This window comes from Hyposmocoma kahamanoa, unplaced genomic scaffold (assembly GCF_003589595.1).
Source record: "Hyposmocoma kahamanoa isolate Upper Pololo Valley unplaced genomic scaffold, ASM358959v1 198, whole genome shotgun sequence".
NCBI classification, from domain to species: Eukaryota; Metazoa; Arthropoda; class Insecta; order Lepidoptera; family Cosmopterigidae; genus Hyposmocoma; species Hyposmocoma kahamanoa.
This window is the reverse complement of record NW_020653723.1, coordinates 350,995-365,745: the sequence shown is the minus strand read 5'-3', so window position 1 is coordinate 365,745 and position 14,751 is coordinate 350,995. Positions and strand designations below refer to the sequence as shown.

Genomic DNA, 14,751 nt, shown 5'->3' with positions numbered 1-14,751 from the left:
AAGGGCCGTGTAGGTGGGGGTAGCGCATCGCGTGAGCGGGTAGTATCGACTTTTAAAAGCTTACATACTGATGCGCCTAAGCTTAATGTTGATATAGGTACATTTGACTTTAAGGGTCGTATTCTAGAACTCTACTCAATGCTCAAGTCAGGATTTGAGTATGGTTTAAAGCACTTGATATCATACTCAAGTCCCTGCTATTAGGGTCGTATTGCCAGTGCTTGTGTTTCAATTGCAATCCTGACTTGAGCATTAAGTAGAGTTCTAGAATACGACCCTAAGTGTGCAATAAAATTCAACTAGAAATTATTTCTGTAACTAAAAAAATTTTATAATTATTAATAATTGTTTATTAATACAAAGATCGAACACTCAGAAAAAATTCCTTCGATCCGGCCGGATTCGAACCGACGTCTTCTAGCATACCGTGCCAGACACTAAACTAAGTCACGGAACGAACCAGCGTACCTCACGAATTTTTTTATGTACTGGCGTCGTATCTTTGTATTTGGTTTTTCAACGACTTTTTCATCGTAGCGTCATCTATGAGAAATCTATGATATTTCGTGACCCAGTTAGATACCTTTACAGCTACCAGCCCCGGCTAGAGATGTCGCCATTCATCGTATTTAAATTTTTATTCAATTGATATTCAATTATTTTTATATGACATTACTCCACTTGTTTGTTATAATTACAAAAATCGAACAAAAAAAAGTTCTTCGATCCGGCCGGATTCGAACCGTGGTCTTCTAGCATACCGTGCCAGATGCTATACCAACTAATTTTTACTTACAACTATCTTTGTATTAATAATTATAACAAACTAGTGGAGTAATTTCACATAAAAAATAATTGAATATCAATGCAATAAAAAATTTCAAAAATGTTGTTAGTACGTACGGAAATAATTTCAGTATATAAAGAAACAGAGAATGTAAAGCCTTTTCTTGAGTGCCTTGCTTAAGATTTTAATAATATATAAAATATTATATTTATAACAAATAAATACGTTTTGTTAAGAAAAACAAAATGACAAAGAATAAAGTTATATAATTTTTTAATAAAAATATATTATTGTAGTCAAAGTTTATAATGTAATAATATTTATAATAAATTATTATAACAGAAAATATAGTTAGAGTTATACAGAATAAATAGGTAAGTGAATCACTGTTCATAAAAATAAATAAAAACTTATTTTTAGTAAATAATATACAGAAATGCATTTGTGTATATAATAAAATTAATTATGTGCAGAGAAACAGAAACTTCTTTCAAAGAAAGTCTAATTATATCGAGTTCCTAGGTTTTCGCGAGTATTATAAATAGGAAATGTAACTATTTTCGGATCCAAATAGATTATATTTGTTTTTCAAACAAACCAAAGCCCTTTACAGTTGCCGTGACAAAGGGATCTGTAAAGGATCCGAACCGCTGGACTGTTTGAAAAAACAAATATACGTGGTTTAGACCCGAAAAAGTAGTTTCATTTCGTAAAGTCTAATTAATATATTACTCAATAGTATTTGAAATTCAAGTATATTATGTGACACTTAAGTTTTATATATATTTTTTGTATTTAAAATGTATATTATATTAAAAATGTTATTTTATAAGTTAGTGGCGATCAAATAACCCCTCGATTGTATTTTAAAATTTAATATTGACTTTAATAGTATGATATACTATTGTAATGAAAAACCTATTTATATTCAGAAATTGTTAAAATTTATTCACCATAATGAAAGATGTTACTTCTAGAATTTTGAATTGTATTTTCGTAGATTTTATAATATAAATAATTTAAAGTGTTTGCTGTTTCATTTACAATAAATAATATTATTAATAAATAATTATGATAAATTAAATTACGCCTTAGTATAATAAATACAAAACACACAATTAGAGACTTGTACAAAGTAATAAACTATTTCTTTCCTACCAGAATTTTACTCATACTAAAACATGATGACAAAATATCAAATTTTATCAGTAAATAAATAAAAAACAATGCTTATTTTATGACTACTTACATAGAAGCAAGAAACTTAATGTAGCTAAACTATCATTTTGTATTTTTTTTTAAATCTATGGAGACAGAGTATATAATGAAACAATATTTAGAATAAATGGTTATAAAAGCAAATATAGACAAAATTATACAAAATATGTTAAATAAATAAATAACTGTTCTTTAATAACGATTTATTTTCAGAAAATAATATTCGCAAATAGTTAAATACAACAATAAAATATATAACGAAATAATAATACCAAATAATATAGTTATATAGAATATATTATTTAAAAATAAATCACTGTCCTTTGAAATAAATAAAAATTTATTTTTAATAATTAATATACACAAATAGTACATTAATAAAATAATATGTAATAGTAAAACTAATTCTGTGTAGAGATGTTTCTTAAACATAAAAATAAATTACGATAAAAACAAATACGTTCAATAAATAATTAGCATTTCAAAAAGGTACAGTCAGCAGCATTATGTTTTCATTGATTCTCGTTGTCGCTGTCATCATCCTCTTTGATTGGCACATCGCAGCCGTATTTTAAGTACAGAGTCTTCCAGAAGTAAGCCCTGTCGGGTGTCAGTGGAGCGACATATTGAGGTTCAAGAGCGATGGCAAGGTGGTGAGGATACGGCAGCCATTCACCATTGCTAGGCTCTGGGGTTGGTGAGCTGAAGGCAGAAAATGATAAGATTCAATTTAAAACTTAATTTAAACTCGTAATAAGTAAATATGCTACATTTACTTAAAAATAAAATTATCCTCTCAAATAGGAAATGAAACTATTTTTCCGGATTTACAGTCAACCGTGACCATGGGACCTGTAAAGGGCCCGAAACGTCGGTTTGTTTGAAAAAACAAATATACGCGATTTAAATCCGGAAAAATAGTTTCATTTCCTATGTGTAACAATCGCGAAAACCTAAGAACTCGTTATCCTCTCAAAGTTAAGAGCCGGCACTACCTCCGCTTGAATTCCAATTTTTCCCGTAATAATACAGTTCATTTTGCTTGGACACTGGGACAATCAAAGCCATTTGAAAAGTGTATATCATATAGTACACGTGTTCTTTTTAGTTCAGTTGCTATAACAAAATCATTGGTAGGTACTTAGAATAATAACGCATAGAAACCTAGTCCGCACACGCTAAGTGAGGCAAATTGAAGCGCGCCAAAAGGGCCTACACGAGCGGGCGGGCCTTCAGTGCTCAAGGTCAACTTGCACCGCGAACAGATCAAGAATTTTAGCTAAAAATGACGAAATGTGCTGTAAATGAGTGTAAAAATACGTCAGACAAACATAAAATAGATACTAACATCACATTCCACAAGGAAGTAACGCGTTTCAACTTGTATTTTTATATAAATATTCACTAAAATCGAAAATTAACCTATTACTAAAACTAGCCTACATGAATTTGATTTTTGCCTCACTTGTGACAGTTCGTTTGATATGAAACTATCATTCTATGCGTTATTTTTTGCGTTATATGGATCATTCCATTACAATCCAAAAAAATCGTTTCAAAGTAAAAAATCATGCATGCCTAGTGGCGCTACAACTGTGCTTCTAAATATTGTATGAAAATTAGCTGAGGTGCGGCTGCAGTGGCTGTATGCATCTAATTTGAAAGCGCCCTTAGAAATTAAAGGCCATAATATGCATCAGAATTGTAGCTTTTGGCTAATCGAAACTAACGGCTAAAACTAGAAATCAGGAAACTTACCCGTATTTAGCGAAATTAGTCCACATCATAGTCATAAAAGTAACTATTCTAGCATCATTCTCGTCCATAGGCAAAGGTAGTCTTTCTAGTTCAAAAACATAGAAAAGTTCATCTAGATTCGTTGTCGCCGGTAAACTAGTATTGGTTAGGAGTCTACCGAAATTTCTATTTCCAATGTAATTAAAGATATATTCATAAAGCGGTTCTTTAGAATTATTAGCATATAACTCTGAGAATAACGACATCGGACCCACGTATGAAAAATCAGATTTAAAATTAATAATTCCACCAATCACAGCTTCGTCCGTAGTTATATTTTGAAAATAAGTTTCCTTTAACATATTTCTGAATTCTTCTTTTTCTTCCTTTGGTATTGTGAACGTTTTTTGATCTAATGCTGCATAGTCTTCATTCTTTACTCTATCCAATTGACTGGTTATTGTATTGTAATCTAACGTACTCGTCAGTCCTTCTATAGTATTGATGCCAATAATAATTGGTACAGGATTGAAACATCTATGATTTTTATCGCTTAAAATGTTGAATGGAGTATCAGTTAAAAATGGTTCTTCGTCTTCAAAAATTTCTTCAACCGAGGGTATAAAAACAGATTTTGGATTCATCTGTTTAGAAATAGCTTCTTCTACTTTTATTATAGGCGTTTCTGTATACAATTTGAAAAGTTCCTTTGAGTTCATACTATTTAGATCCAAAGACTTAGCAACCTGACTAGCGGTTGCTAAAGGATCAGGGTCAAATGATTGTGGTGTAAAAAGTGAACCGCTTTCGCTAATAATTTTATGGAATAATCCTTTAGTTGACTCCGATAAGGTCAAATATAAGGCAGCCGTGCCTCCTGTACCCTGTCCCAACACAGTTACGTTGTCGATATCTCCACCAAAACTTTTAATATTTTCTCTTATCCAAATCAAAGCAGCCCTTATGTCCTTTAAACCTGCGTTACCAGGGGCGTCTTTAGTCTTTAAATTCAAAAACCCAAGGTAATTTAATCGGTAGTTTACGGTAATAACTATAACCCCGTGGCTGACCAGGTATTGTGGTCCATAAAAGCTTGCTGAGCCAGAACCAGTGCCGAAACCACCACCGTGTAAAAACACGATTACTGGCAAGTCGGTATTATTTAACCCGACCGGTGTATAAATATTTAGTACTAAACAATCTTCATTGTCGCTTGGTGCGGATAAAGGATCATTGCAAGGAAATTGCGCACATATTACTGCTTTGTTATCTGCTTTGTAGATTTCTGTGTACTTTGGCGGTTCTACTGGTGCCTGAAAAGTGAAGAGTGTGTGCGTTATTTATTTGTTTTCTTTACGACAAAACTTGTGAAGTTCAAAGTATGCAGTAATGCAAACTCAAAGCTATTACAGACGGTTTTAGTATAAATATAGTTCCGTTACACTTCATTAGGAGTGAGCTCCTTGTGAATGAGTTCGTCCAGGGAAGTATTGCCACCTTACCAGTTTTTGCCGCCAAGTAGTAATGTGCGCATCATTGCGTTCCGGTTTGGAAGGGTAAGGGTGCTGGTTAAATTACAGGCATATGAGACTTGTGAACTTACGTATCAGGGTGATTGGGGCAGTGGCAGTGCGCCTCAGATCTTTGCGATTTAAAGCTCTGAGTGGCACTGCAAACACACAAATTGTTCGTCCCGTCACGTAATATTACAAAAAAAAGAAGCATTTATCTCCTTGCACCATCAAGATGAGGACGACAGATCAACTGCTACGTATATGAGTTGTAGCAGACTTGTTAATGGCTGGAGTACACAATCATGAAAGGGGAAAAAAACAGAAAAAGATAATAAATTTAACCAGACAATTAATTTTAAGACGTGACCAACTGAGTGTTTCAAATAATTTTAATCAAGAAGTGGCAAAGACAGATAAGAACACGTTTAAAATCTCATAGAATCACGTTCATTTCACTTTTTCTTAGTTGACGCCATTTTGTTTTAATAAAATGATCCGCGTAGGTATAGGTGCTCGGAAAAATACTACCGCGTCCGAGTCCGCTCTGATTGAATGCCCGGATCACGTGTTTACACCTTACGAGTAGCGTCTGAGTACGTAGTCCAAGACCACTCATATAAAAACCCGACTTTAAGAGATTTTCTCTTTTTTTGGGCTATTTTTTTATAATATTACGTGTGTGTGTTTGTTTTGTCCTTGCGTGTAGTTGTACATGTAAAATTTAATAAACAAAAACCACTTACCCGAAATCTAACTGGTACGGCATACCTTATACCTAAAAACTCACAATACAATTCATTGGAAGATAGAGTACCCTCAACTTTGCCCTGTTTGGTTTCAACAATTCGCGTTTGTAATTCTTTCTCTTCACTAGAAACTACACTTATAAATACGACAACAATCAATAGGCTGATTGTTCCCATTATTATGGCCAACTTAAAACTATACTTAGTTTTTGTAATATTTTCCTTTTTATAACAAAGCTTACATAATTCTTATCAAGTTTTCAGTTTTTCTGTTGATTTTGAACCTTGCACTGATAAAAATATATTGATAAAATATTCTAATAAGAAAAATAAACTATGTAATTTTCTTTTTTTGTGCGTGCTTTGTGAACAATTTTAGTAATTGATGAAATGTACGTGACTCTCTAGTGATTTTATAATCTTTTATGAGAATAATATCTTGTGTGTTTTGTAATATAAATAACATGTCCCTTTTATATTTTTGCAGATTGCGTAGCTTTATCTTCTAACGTATTACCTTTTGTTCTTAACTGTATTTTGAAACACGGTTTGATTACGTTCAGAAATAAAATTAACTTCATTTCTAATTAGATTTCGATTAATTTTGAAAGAAATATTAAAATCAATTATAAGTAAAAATACTAGAAATATAATCAGATAACATTGTCAATTAAGTTTTAAGTAGAAATGTAAAAGTGAAAGTACGCTGGTTATTTCGGAACGCAAACGTTTTGTTCTTTGACATTTCTTGTGAGCGTTTGTTGAAAGTGGACTTGAGAAAATTAACCTTTTAATTATTCGACAATTAAATATGCAAAAATCCTCCCTGCTCCTAATCAAACGCATTTATTCGCTGCATAATATTAACAACTACACTCTAGAAGAAATTTAACAACAACCTACTTGAAATTTATAAGGAAACTTTATAGTTTACATTTTGCTTACGTGTTGACAAAATACGTTGAAAAAACACCAAGTTATGACTATAATACAAGAGTGTTTTCAGTGACAAATTAAGGCAACCGGACGTGAATAAAGTTATTAATTAACACAGTTATGAATAAAAAACCGGCCAAGACTGGACCTAAGGTTCGTTTGACGAGATCATTGTCCAGGAACAAAAAAGTCGAAGATACAGGGACTACGTTACACAGGCAGCTTGAAGACCGCAAGTATATATACCATTGCCAGTATTGCCGATTAAAATTCACACAGAACAGTCATTTCTTCCGCCACATGACGTCTAATCACGAAATACAACAAAAAGAAGCCAAATTCCAATGCAATGAATGTCAAATTGTATTTTCAAAGAAGACTAACTTAGATATCCATTGCCAAACGCACCATCAAGCTAAAAGTAAGTCGAAATGCGAGACCTGTGCTATTACTTTTAAGTCACGTTACTGTTTACGGAGGCATATGAAGCTAAAACAAATATTGATGGAAAATTCATGCTTGCAATGTCAAAAAAAGTTTACAAGCAAGGAGAGGCTGGCGAAACACGTATCAAATAAGCATATGCTTAAAAATGCTATGTATCAGTGTGTTATGTGCTTATTAAAGTTTAAGGCAAAGGAATCTTTGCAAACACATTTGAATCGTATACACAAGAGATTATGATTGTGTAGATAATTTTTTTGTAATTATATTTATAGGCTGTTCCAATCCATTTCAAACAAAATGTAAACAAACCTGTTTGGTTCAAATTCTAAAGTAATCACTCAATAAATTGAATAAGTAACACTTTCATGTCACTTTTTCTAACAATATTCATTTCAATGGCATCGTAAAATTGTACTTGAAAAATGGTAGTTCTAAAATGAGGTTATTTTTCATCTATACTTCTGACTTGTCTATGGTTGCATAGTGCTGTATGAAGAAGAACTTTCGGTTCATTCAATTAAAGTTTTTGTAATCAATTAGTAAATCGAAAATTTCAATAGCAATCAATCGAGTCTCTAAGTGTGAGGATTTGAAGGAGGATTTAAAATTAAGATTTCGGAAATTTTAAATATATGCTTTTATAGGTTATGTATTTTCACTATTTTCATGTAAGGACAACCACATGCATAAATCCATTAAACAAATCAATTCACTCAATTAATTAATCAATTTGTAGTTGGCATTACAATTGGGCATCACTAAACCTTCTATAGTCAGGTTAGTGACTTGTTTATTTACTTTTTGTTTAAAATGGATTGAAACTAAGTATAGAAATTATTACTGTAATATCGAGCCATGTTGCGCCAGAGGGTGCCCATACCATGCTTACTTCTGTCTAAATAAGCAACATCTAGTTTTTACCTTTTTCAGAAACATTAGATGCTTTTTTTTGCTTTGGAAACTGCAATCAGTCGACCGGGTTATGAGCAGATCAGAAGTTTAGGGCCATTGCCTCATCTCCCTTCAATTACGCAGAATATTGGCTCTTTTGAGTCTTCTTTTATAAATTGGGTTTGGCAGTTGCTTTGCTAGTTGTTGACAATCTCTCAATTGTGTCTCATAATTATAGTTATTATACAAATTACATTATAATATGAAAATGTAATTGGTATACAGTCGGAAAGTTATATTTATTGTGACAGCACACTGGCTTGATGGGCAGTCGTGCCAGCTGCTTTGACTGTGTTGTCTGCTATTTGCACTCTCAAATCGGGCTCTCTGAAACACAGAAGCATAAAATGCATATATGTCGGTTAATCTTGGTTACCAACTTGGTTTACAGTGTCTTGTAGATTGTCATTATTCTCGGTGTAATAAGACTTGGTGTTTCTGTAATATTCGTTGTAAGGCTGAAAAGTTGTAAGTCTTAAATGTGTTCATGAAGTACCAATGAACACTACAATGCAACGTTTGGGGTGATAATTAGTTACACCTAAATAAATCAAGGGAAAAAGGTGTTTCACGTATGTAGATACATGTACAGATATGGCTACCAAGGTTGGCACGATTAAATCATTTTGATTTAAATCGTGATTTCATCAAGCAAATGATTTTTTCGTCAAAAATAGCACTTTTTCTTTTTGTATAAGCGTTCAGGTTCAGCAGTACGTCCTAAAATTCCCCTTGTAAATAAAATTTTAAATCATTTTTCTTTTCTTAACTTCTACTAGCAAATGTGTACGAAGCTAGGGAGGGGCGGAGAGTGACCATTCTCACTACTTTTTAATTCTCTGTTTTGCTAAAAAGTCAGTTATCTGCTGCATTTTTACAAGACTCTATTAGAATTACTTTAAAATCCAACTTCGACTTCTAAGGTCAGTAGCTTGTTCGACGATGCAGTAAAACCATTTCCGGAAATCCGGAAATCGGAACAGTAATCAATTAATATTTGGTGGTTTTAACAATTGTATATCGCTCCTAGCCTATGTGGAACACCTTTTTCCGATCATTGCAAATGACTGATGGACCTTCTAGTGTTATGTACATATATTATTGCCTAGATATAAGTAAATTTCATCCCAATTGCCCCTTAACCTCTTACATTTTTTATTATCAATCTCAGATTACCAAACAATAGGCAGATGGAGCATACGCAACAAACGATGTGAAGCCACTTTTCATTTATTGCGTGCGTACAATTAAGAACGGCACTGTAGGGACATGCGCATTTGTGTGCATGTAAGATTGCCAGATCCAGCGAAAAAAGCAATTCTTTCTGATGCTTTCTTTAATGCTAATGTTACAAACTAGAAATGTTATTTTGCAATATAGGCGCTTAAGTGGTATTTGGATATCAAACAAATTATGCGCAATATAAGTTAATTAATTTAATTTGTATTTGCTTTGGTGGCTTCGCTCTCGTGGCGCTTCATTTACCTATTGTTCTGTAATCTGAGTTATCAATATAAACTTCTGATAATTTCAAAGGGTTAGACAAAAGTTAATTTCTACTATCATAAGAGAGCGTAATCTTAATTTATTTTTGTCCAATATTTGCTGATGTCACACTCAATACAAACAACAACGCCAGGACACCACCAACAGTTTAACTATTACAAGTTACACAGATAGAAGATGCACCTGTCTCTTCTTATCATAACTAACGTAATCGTTATTTTTTAGCAAACATCGGCAAAACGAGATCTACAACCCTCTCTAACCGGTTTTTAAATATCTTATTTAGTTTCAGTTTTATTGTCAAGCATCGAGTATATAACCAGAAATAGAGACGAAATGTCATTTAACTTCTTTGAAAACTATTCTGCCAAATCATTACTGTAACAACTGCGCTCCGATTGACCAGCCCGAATTCGTCAATTGTTTCTCTTTAAATCGACCAGTTTAACGTAAGCTTTGTTATAATGGACGAAAACTGAAAAATTACATATTTAATATTTATGATGTTTGAGACGTTTTGCTGTTTTTCCCACGCCACCGAATGGAACAGCCGCCCGCAGTTAGAGATATCTTTATTACAATAAATATAGAATATTTTTGGAATATACGGAGACGTACACACGGGTCAGTTGTTGGCGCTGTACTATTTCAGTTTTTTAATTTGTGATTTCAGCGCAAACGAGAGTTGATTTTGATTTACTTAAAAGCGATATAAGACCCATTTGACTGATGAGTTGCCAGGGATGAATGGCCCTTATTTCATCTCTATTTCTGGTTATATACTTGATGTGCTAATATCCCGAAAGTTAATACAAATATGTTAGTTATGACAAGAAAGGCAGACATTGATTTACATAGCAACACTGAAAAAGTTGAGCCAATACCATCGAATGGTTTAGTTTCTACGATGTCAAATCCAAATATTTAACAAGTAGTACAAACAGTGGTTTTAGGCTGCCAACAGATTAACTGCACGTCTGCAGTTAGTGCGTGAAGTCGTAATCCAATTCATACAGCCGAAACCACGACTGCATGAAGTTGATAAAGACTTCACGCGTTAGTGTGAGGCCAGACGAGCGTAATTTTGTGAGTTGTGAGTCGCGTAGTTTGAGTTGCGTAGTTTGCGCTGCATTCGGTTTCATATAAAAGTACGGTTTGTTTCACACGACGACGCAAAATGAGTTGTCTGCCGACTCACGGGCGTAATTACGACTGACTTTCGGTCGCATCGTGACGCGCTGGCGCGGGTGGAGGTACGGGTGAGGGAAGGGACCCCCTTCCCTCACCCGCACTTTGGTATAATCGCTTAAAAGCAACTGAATAAAATACGTTCGTCTGGCGCTCCAACCGAATTTCGGTCGAGTGCAAACTGCGCAACTCAAAAAACGCAACTCACAACTCACAAAATTACGCTCGTCTGGCCTCACCCTTAACTGTGAAAAGACTGCACCGCCAATAGGGAGCAATAATCTAAATTATACAGTCCACATGAATTTATTGTATAAGGTAAAAGGCGAAAAGAAAGGCTGTAACAAAAAAAAACACAGGTACAATATCAAAAACACAGGGAGTGTTTTTGATAAACTTAAATGCTGCATAGGGTGTGAGACAGTAAAACTTACCCCGAAAGAGCCGTATTTTTTACAAATGCTCCTGGATTTTAATGGTATTAAATAGGCACATTATTTAAAATGGAAACTGGTAAAAACCGTCGTTATCCGAGACTTCGACTGCATGAAGTTGACAACGACTTCACGCACTAACTGCATGCAGTCGAAACGACCATGTTGACGAGATCGACTGCGTGAAGTTGATTACGATTTCACGCATTAACTGCAAACACGCACTCAATCTGTTAGCAGCCTTAAAGTCAAAATAGAACTGGAAAGTACATGAACGCTCCAAATGGACAATTGTAAAGTACAAGGGTTTTTGAAATTCTGCATAATACGTTTATAGTTTTTCTTAGATTTATTTTATCTCTTTCTGAACGTCGATAAGTTCTGGATAAAGGTTGCAAATTACTTTTACTACATATAGATGACAGTTTCAGGACGTTTATAGAAGTTGAAAGCGCATTTGTTTACTGTCCTTGCAAGGCAATAAAAAGAATTACAATATGAATTCCGCCATCCACTAACTAAAGCGCGGTTATGTGACAAATGGTCAAATAACCGTTTTGAACAGCAAAAGATAGACTACACAATTCTCTTTTAAAAATAGTTAAATTTAGTTAACGGATTCGATCTATCGGATCGTGTTATCGGAACTTACCCAAGATGTATAGCTGAAATATCAAACAATTTAAATATTCTAAAAGTGGGTTATGGTTTTTATGACATCTCAAAAAAATATTTTGTCACTTAGCAATCAAAGACCATCCTAAAGTTGTCATGTTATTATTTTAACCAATTTTTCATTGGTGTACCATTCGCAGGACAATTCAGAAATTGCATATTAAAAAAGGATCAATTTTGGATTGTGCAAGCAACATGTCTTCTAAATTGGTAACTCAGCATTGGACGACCAATAAAGTACATCACCCTTACTGATATTCCTTCCATAGACCGTAATGGTCAAAAACAAGCTAAAAATTAACAAATAAAAGCTCTCGAGTAAAAACAATAATAAAAAATTTAAAATATTCAACATTACATTTAAGTAGCAACGTGATATTTTAAAGAACTATAAGAAAATAAATTATTGATGTTAATAGCTAGCTCCACTTTCAGAGCCCAAGACAAAGGTGTCATCTTTTATATTTTTTCTATTGTTTAATAAGCTAGCCAATTTTTCGTTTCTTTCTTTAGCAACTTCTCTAATAACTTTTTCATGTATAATATTAAATCTTAGTTAAAACATTTAATATATTCTGCATTACAAGAAGGCATATACATGTATGTAGTTACATTAATCTTAAAAGTTCAAAGTCTAGAAAGTTAAGGAAGACTTCTTGTAACCTTAAAGGGTATTCAAGTATCATAATTTCAAAATGGTATTAAATCTTACGAGTATCATAATTTCAAAAATGCGTAAATTTCTCGAATTTGAATGTAGTAATTGCGTAAAATTTTTGAGTAGGTACCATGATTATTTCCAAATAGCATAAGTTTCTCGAATATAATAATTTTATAATTGCGTAGAATTTTTGAGTCATAATTTTAAAACTTACAAATATTTATAATTTCTAAGTTGCGTAAATTTTTATTATATGATACTCACCAAGTATTATAATTGAGTAAATTTTTTTAAGTACGATCATAAATTCAAAATTATTTTATTTGAAACTTACGAGTTTTAGAATTTCATACATTTTTCGAGTATGATAATTTCAAAATTTTCCAAGAAAAAGGTTTAAACCATAGTTATTATCACTAGTAACAGGTTTCTTACCAAGTAAGAACCCTGTGTGGTAAGAAACCTGTTACTAGTGATAATCATTTAGTGAATAACCACGAAAGTCTTAAAATCTATATTAAACCATAGTTGTTTTCCTTAACATTCTGGTCTTACTGTAATGTCAATTGAGATTTTCACAATTAAGTTATAACTTATTCTTATTTATATTATAAGTTATTTTTAAGTTATGTCCATAAAAGTACTTATGTTTAGTCATAATCACAATAATTGCTTATTAAAAATGAGCAATTGCCTTATAAAGTCGTAACTTGTGTGTCAAATCAGTATTCTTTGTTATGAGAAGTTCTGGTGGTCGTAAACATGAAAATCGAAGATACTTCGACCGCTAAATTGTACATCAACTGAGAAGAGTGGAATTGTACAAACTTCAATAAACAGTTTGCGTTACTAATCCGAGTTTCTTTTTAATTCCTCCTTGGTCTAGCACATAGGTTCCCAGCTCCTTTCAGGTGGGGTTTTAGCAGGTAAAATCACACGGAAAACAAATGATATATTTGTAGTGTAGTTTATATAGTTAATTCAGGTTTTTTTCCAAATGTGACAGCACCCTCTGGATAGCATCAACGCCCGCAATTCGTTGCCTTACTTTCTCAAAGCACAAAGTTACTGAGATTCCAAAAATGAATTATATACATATATATACCCATTCAAATTTTGCAGGCTGATTTCCCATCTATTTTTAAAGTAATGTATCCAAATTAACACCCTTGATAAGAAATTTAAAATACTTAAATAGAAAGTTTTGCCTTCTCGTGAATAATCAATCTTTATAAGAGGGTTTGAAAAAGTATAATTGATAATTGCTTCCAAGACGCCCCTACCCCAGGCCTCTTCAGCGCCCACTGGAGGGAGGTAGGGACAACTTTTGGAAACTATGGTCTAGCAGATACAGACGTCTATTAAAAATAACTAGTGGGCGTTGATCATGCATGACACTCAAAAACTTGATTTTTGTACTTCGAGGACGGTTGGTAAACACAATTATTACGGTTATTCTGGTAATAGTGTTCACTACCAAAATTTCCAATGTAATTTTTATTAGTGAAATATTCATGTATATTTATAAATTAAATAATATTTCATTATACAATACGGGAATATTAAATAATATTGCACAATTAAAAATCAAATAAACGTGTAATAAAAATAGACCGTTTCCTCATGCTCCTATTGGTGGGACCAAAAGAATAAATATGTCCTTATGCTCCTACTAATGTACTGTCACCTATATTTATATGTAATTGATATTGTAGAGCTCATATGTATGTTATCAATTCTCTAAGCTTATCAGCCTCTTCATTGAAAGCTATTAATGTATTTCCGTATATTTATAAAACTTTATATTAAAGGTTATTATACTTCTGCGTAGGTACTTGGTGGACGAAATCCATGGTAGTGAGCTATTTAACTCTTTCAGGTTGTTTCTATATGTAAAATTACTATACGAACGAAGATATTTATATTTTGATATTTTTATAATTCAAGCTCA

At 32.9% G+C, this 14,751-nt stretch overlaps 2 protein-coding genes across 2 annotated transcripts; one reads left to right on the top strand and one right to left on the bottom strand.

Moving 5' to 3' along the window:
• Window positions 1-2,416: 2,416 nt before the first annotated feature.
• On the bottom strand, window positions 2,417-6,179 carry LOC113226733 (juvenile hormone esterase-like). The gene is made up of 3 exons (XM_026459457.1): window positions 6,000-6,179; window positions 3,764-5,055; window positions 2,417-2,707 (listed from the first exon to the last, which is right to left on the bottom strand). The coding sequence occupies exons 1-3, from the start codon at window positions 6,177-6,179 to the stop codon at window positions 2,518-2,520; spliced, it is 1,662 nt and encodes a 553-aa protein (XP_026315242.1). The 3' UTR covers window positions 2,417-2,517.
• A 647-nt stretch (window positions 6,180-6,826) lies between these two features.
• On the top strand, window positions 6,827-7,721 carry LOC113226738 (zinc finger protein 813-like). The gene has a single exon (XM_026459461.1). It carries the CDS (start codon window positions 7,059-7,061, stop codon window positions 7,620-7,622), a length of 564 nt encoding a protein of 187 aa, XP_026315246.1. The 5' UTR covers window positions 6,827-7,058; the 3' UTR covers window positions 7,623-7,721.
• Window positions 7,722-14,751: the final 7,030 nt, after the last annotated feature.

Excerpts from the sequence above, each read along its gene's own strand:
- LOC113226733 (XM_026459457.1), bottom strand. The coding sequence starts at position 6,179 with ATGGGAACAATCAGCCTATTGATTGTTGTCGTATTTATAAGTGTAGTT. Across the intron at positions 5,056-5,999 it reads CCGTACCAGTTAGATTTCGG|GCACCAGTAGAACCGCCAAA; the intron begins GTAAGTGGTTTT and ends TTCACTTTTCAG. Across the intron at positions 2,708-3,763 it reads ACTAATTTCGCTAAATACGG|CTCACCAACCCCAGAGCCTA; the intron begins GTAAGTTTCCTG and ends TTCTGCCTTCAG.
- LOC113226738 (XM_026459461.1), top strand. The coding sequence starts at position 7,059 with ATGAATAAAAAACCGGCCAAGACTGGACCTAAGGTTCGTTTGACGAGA.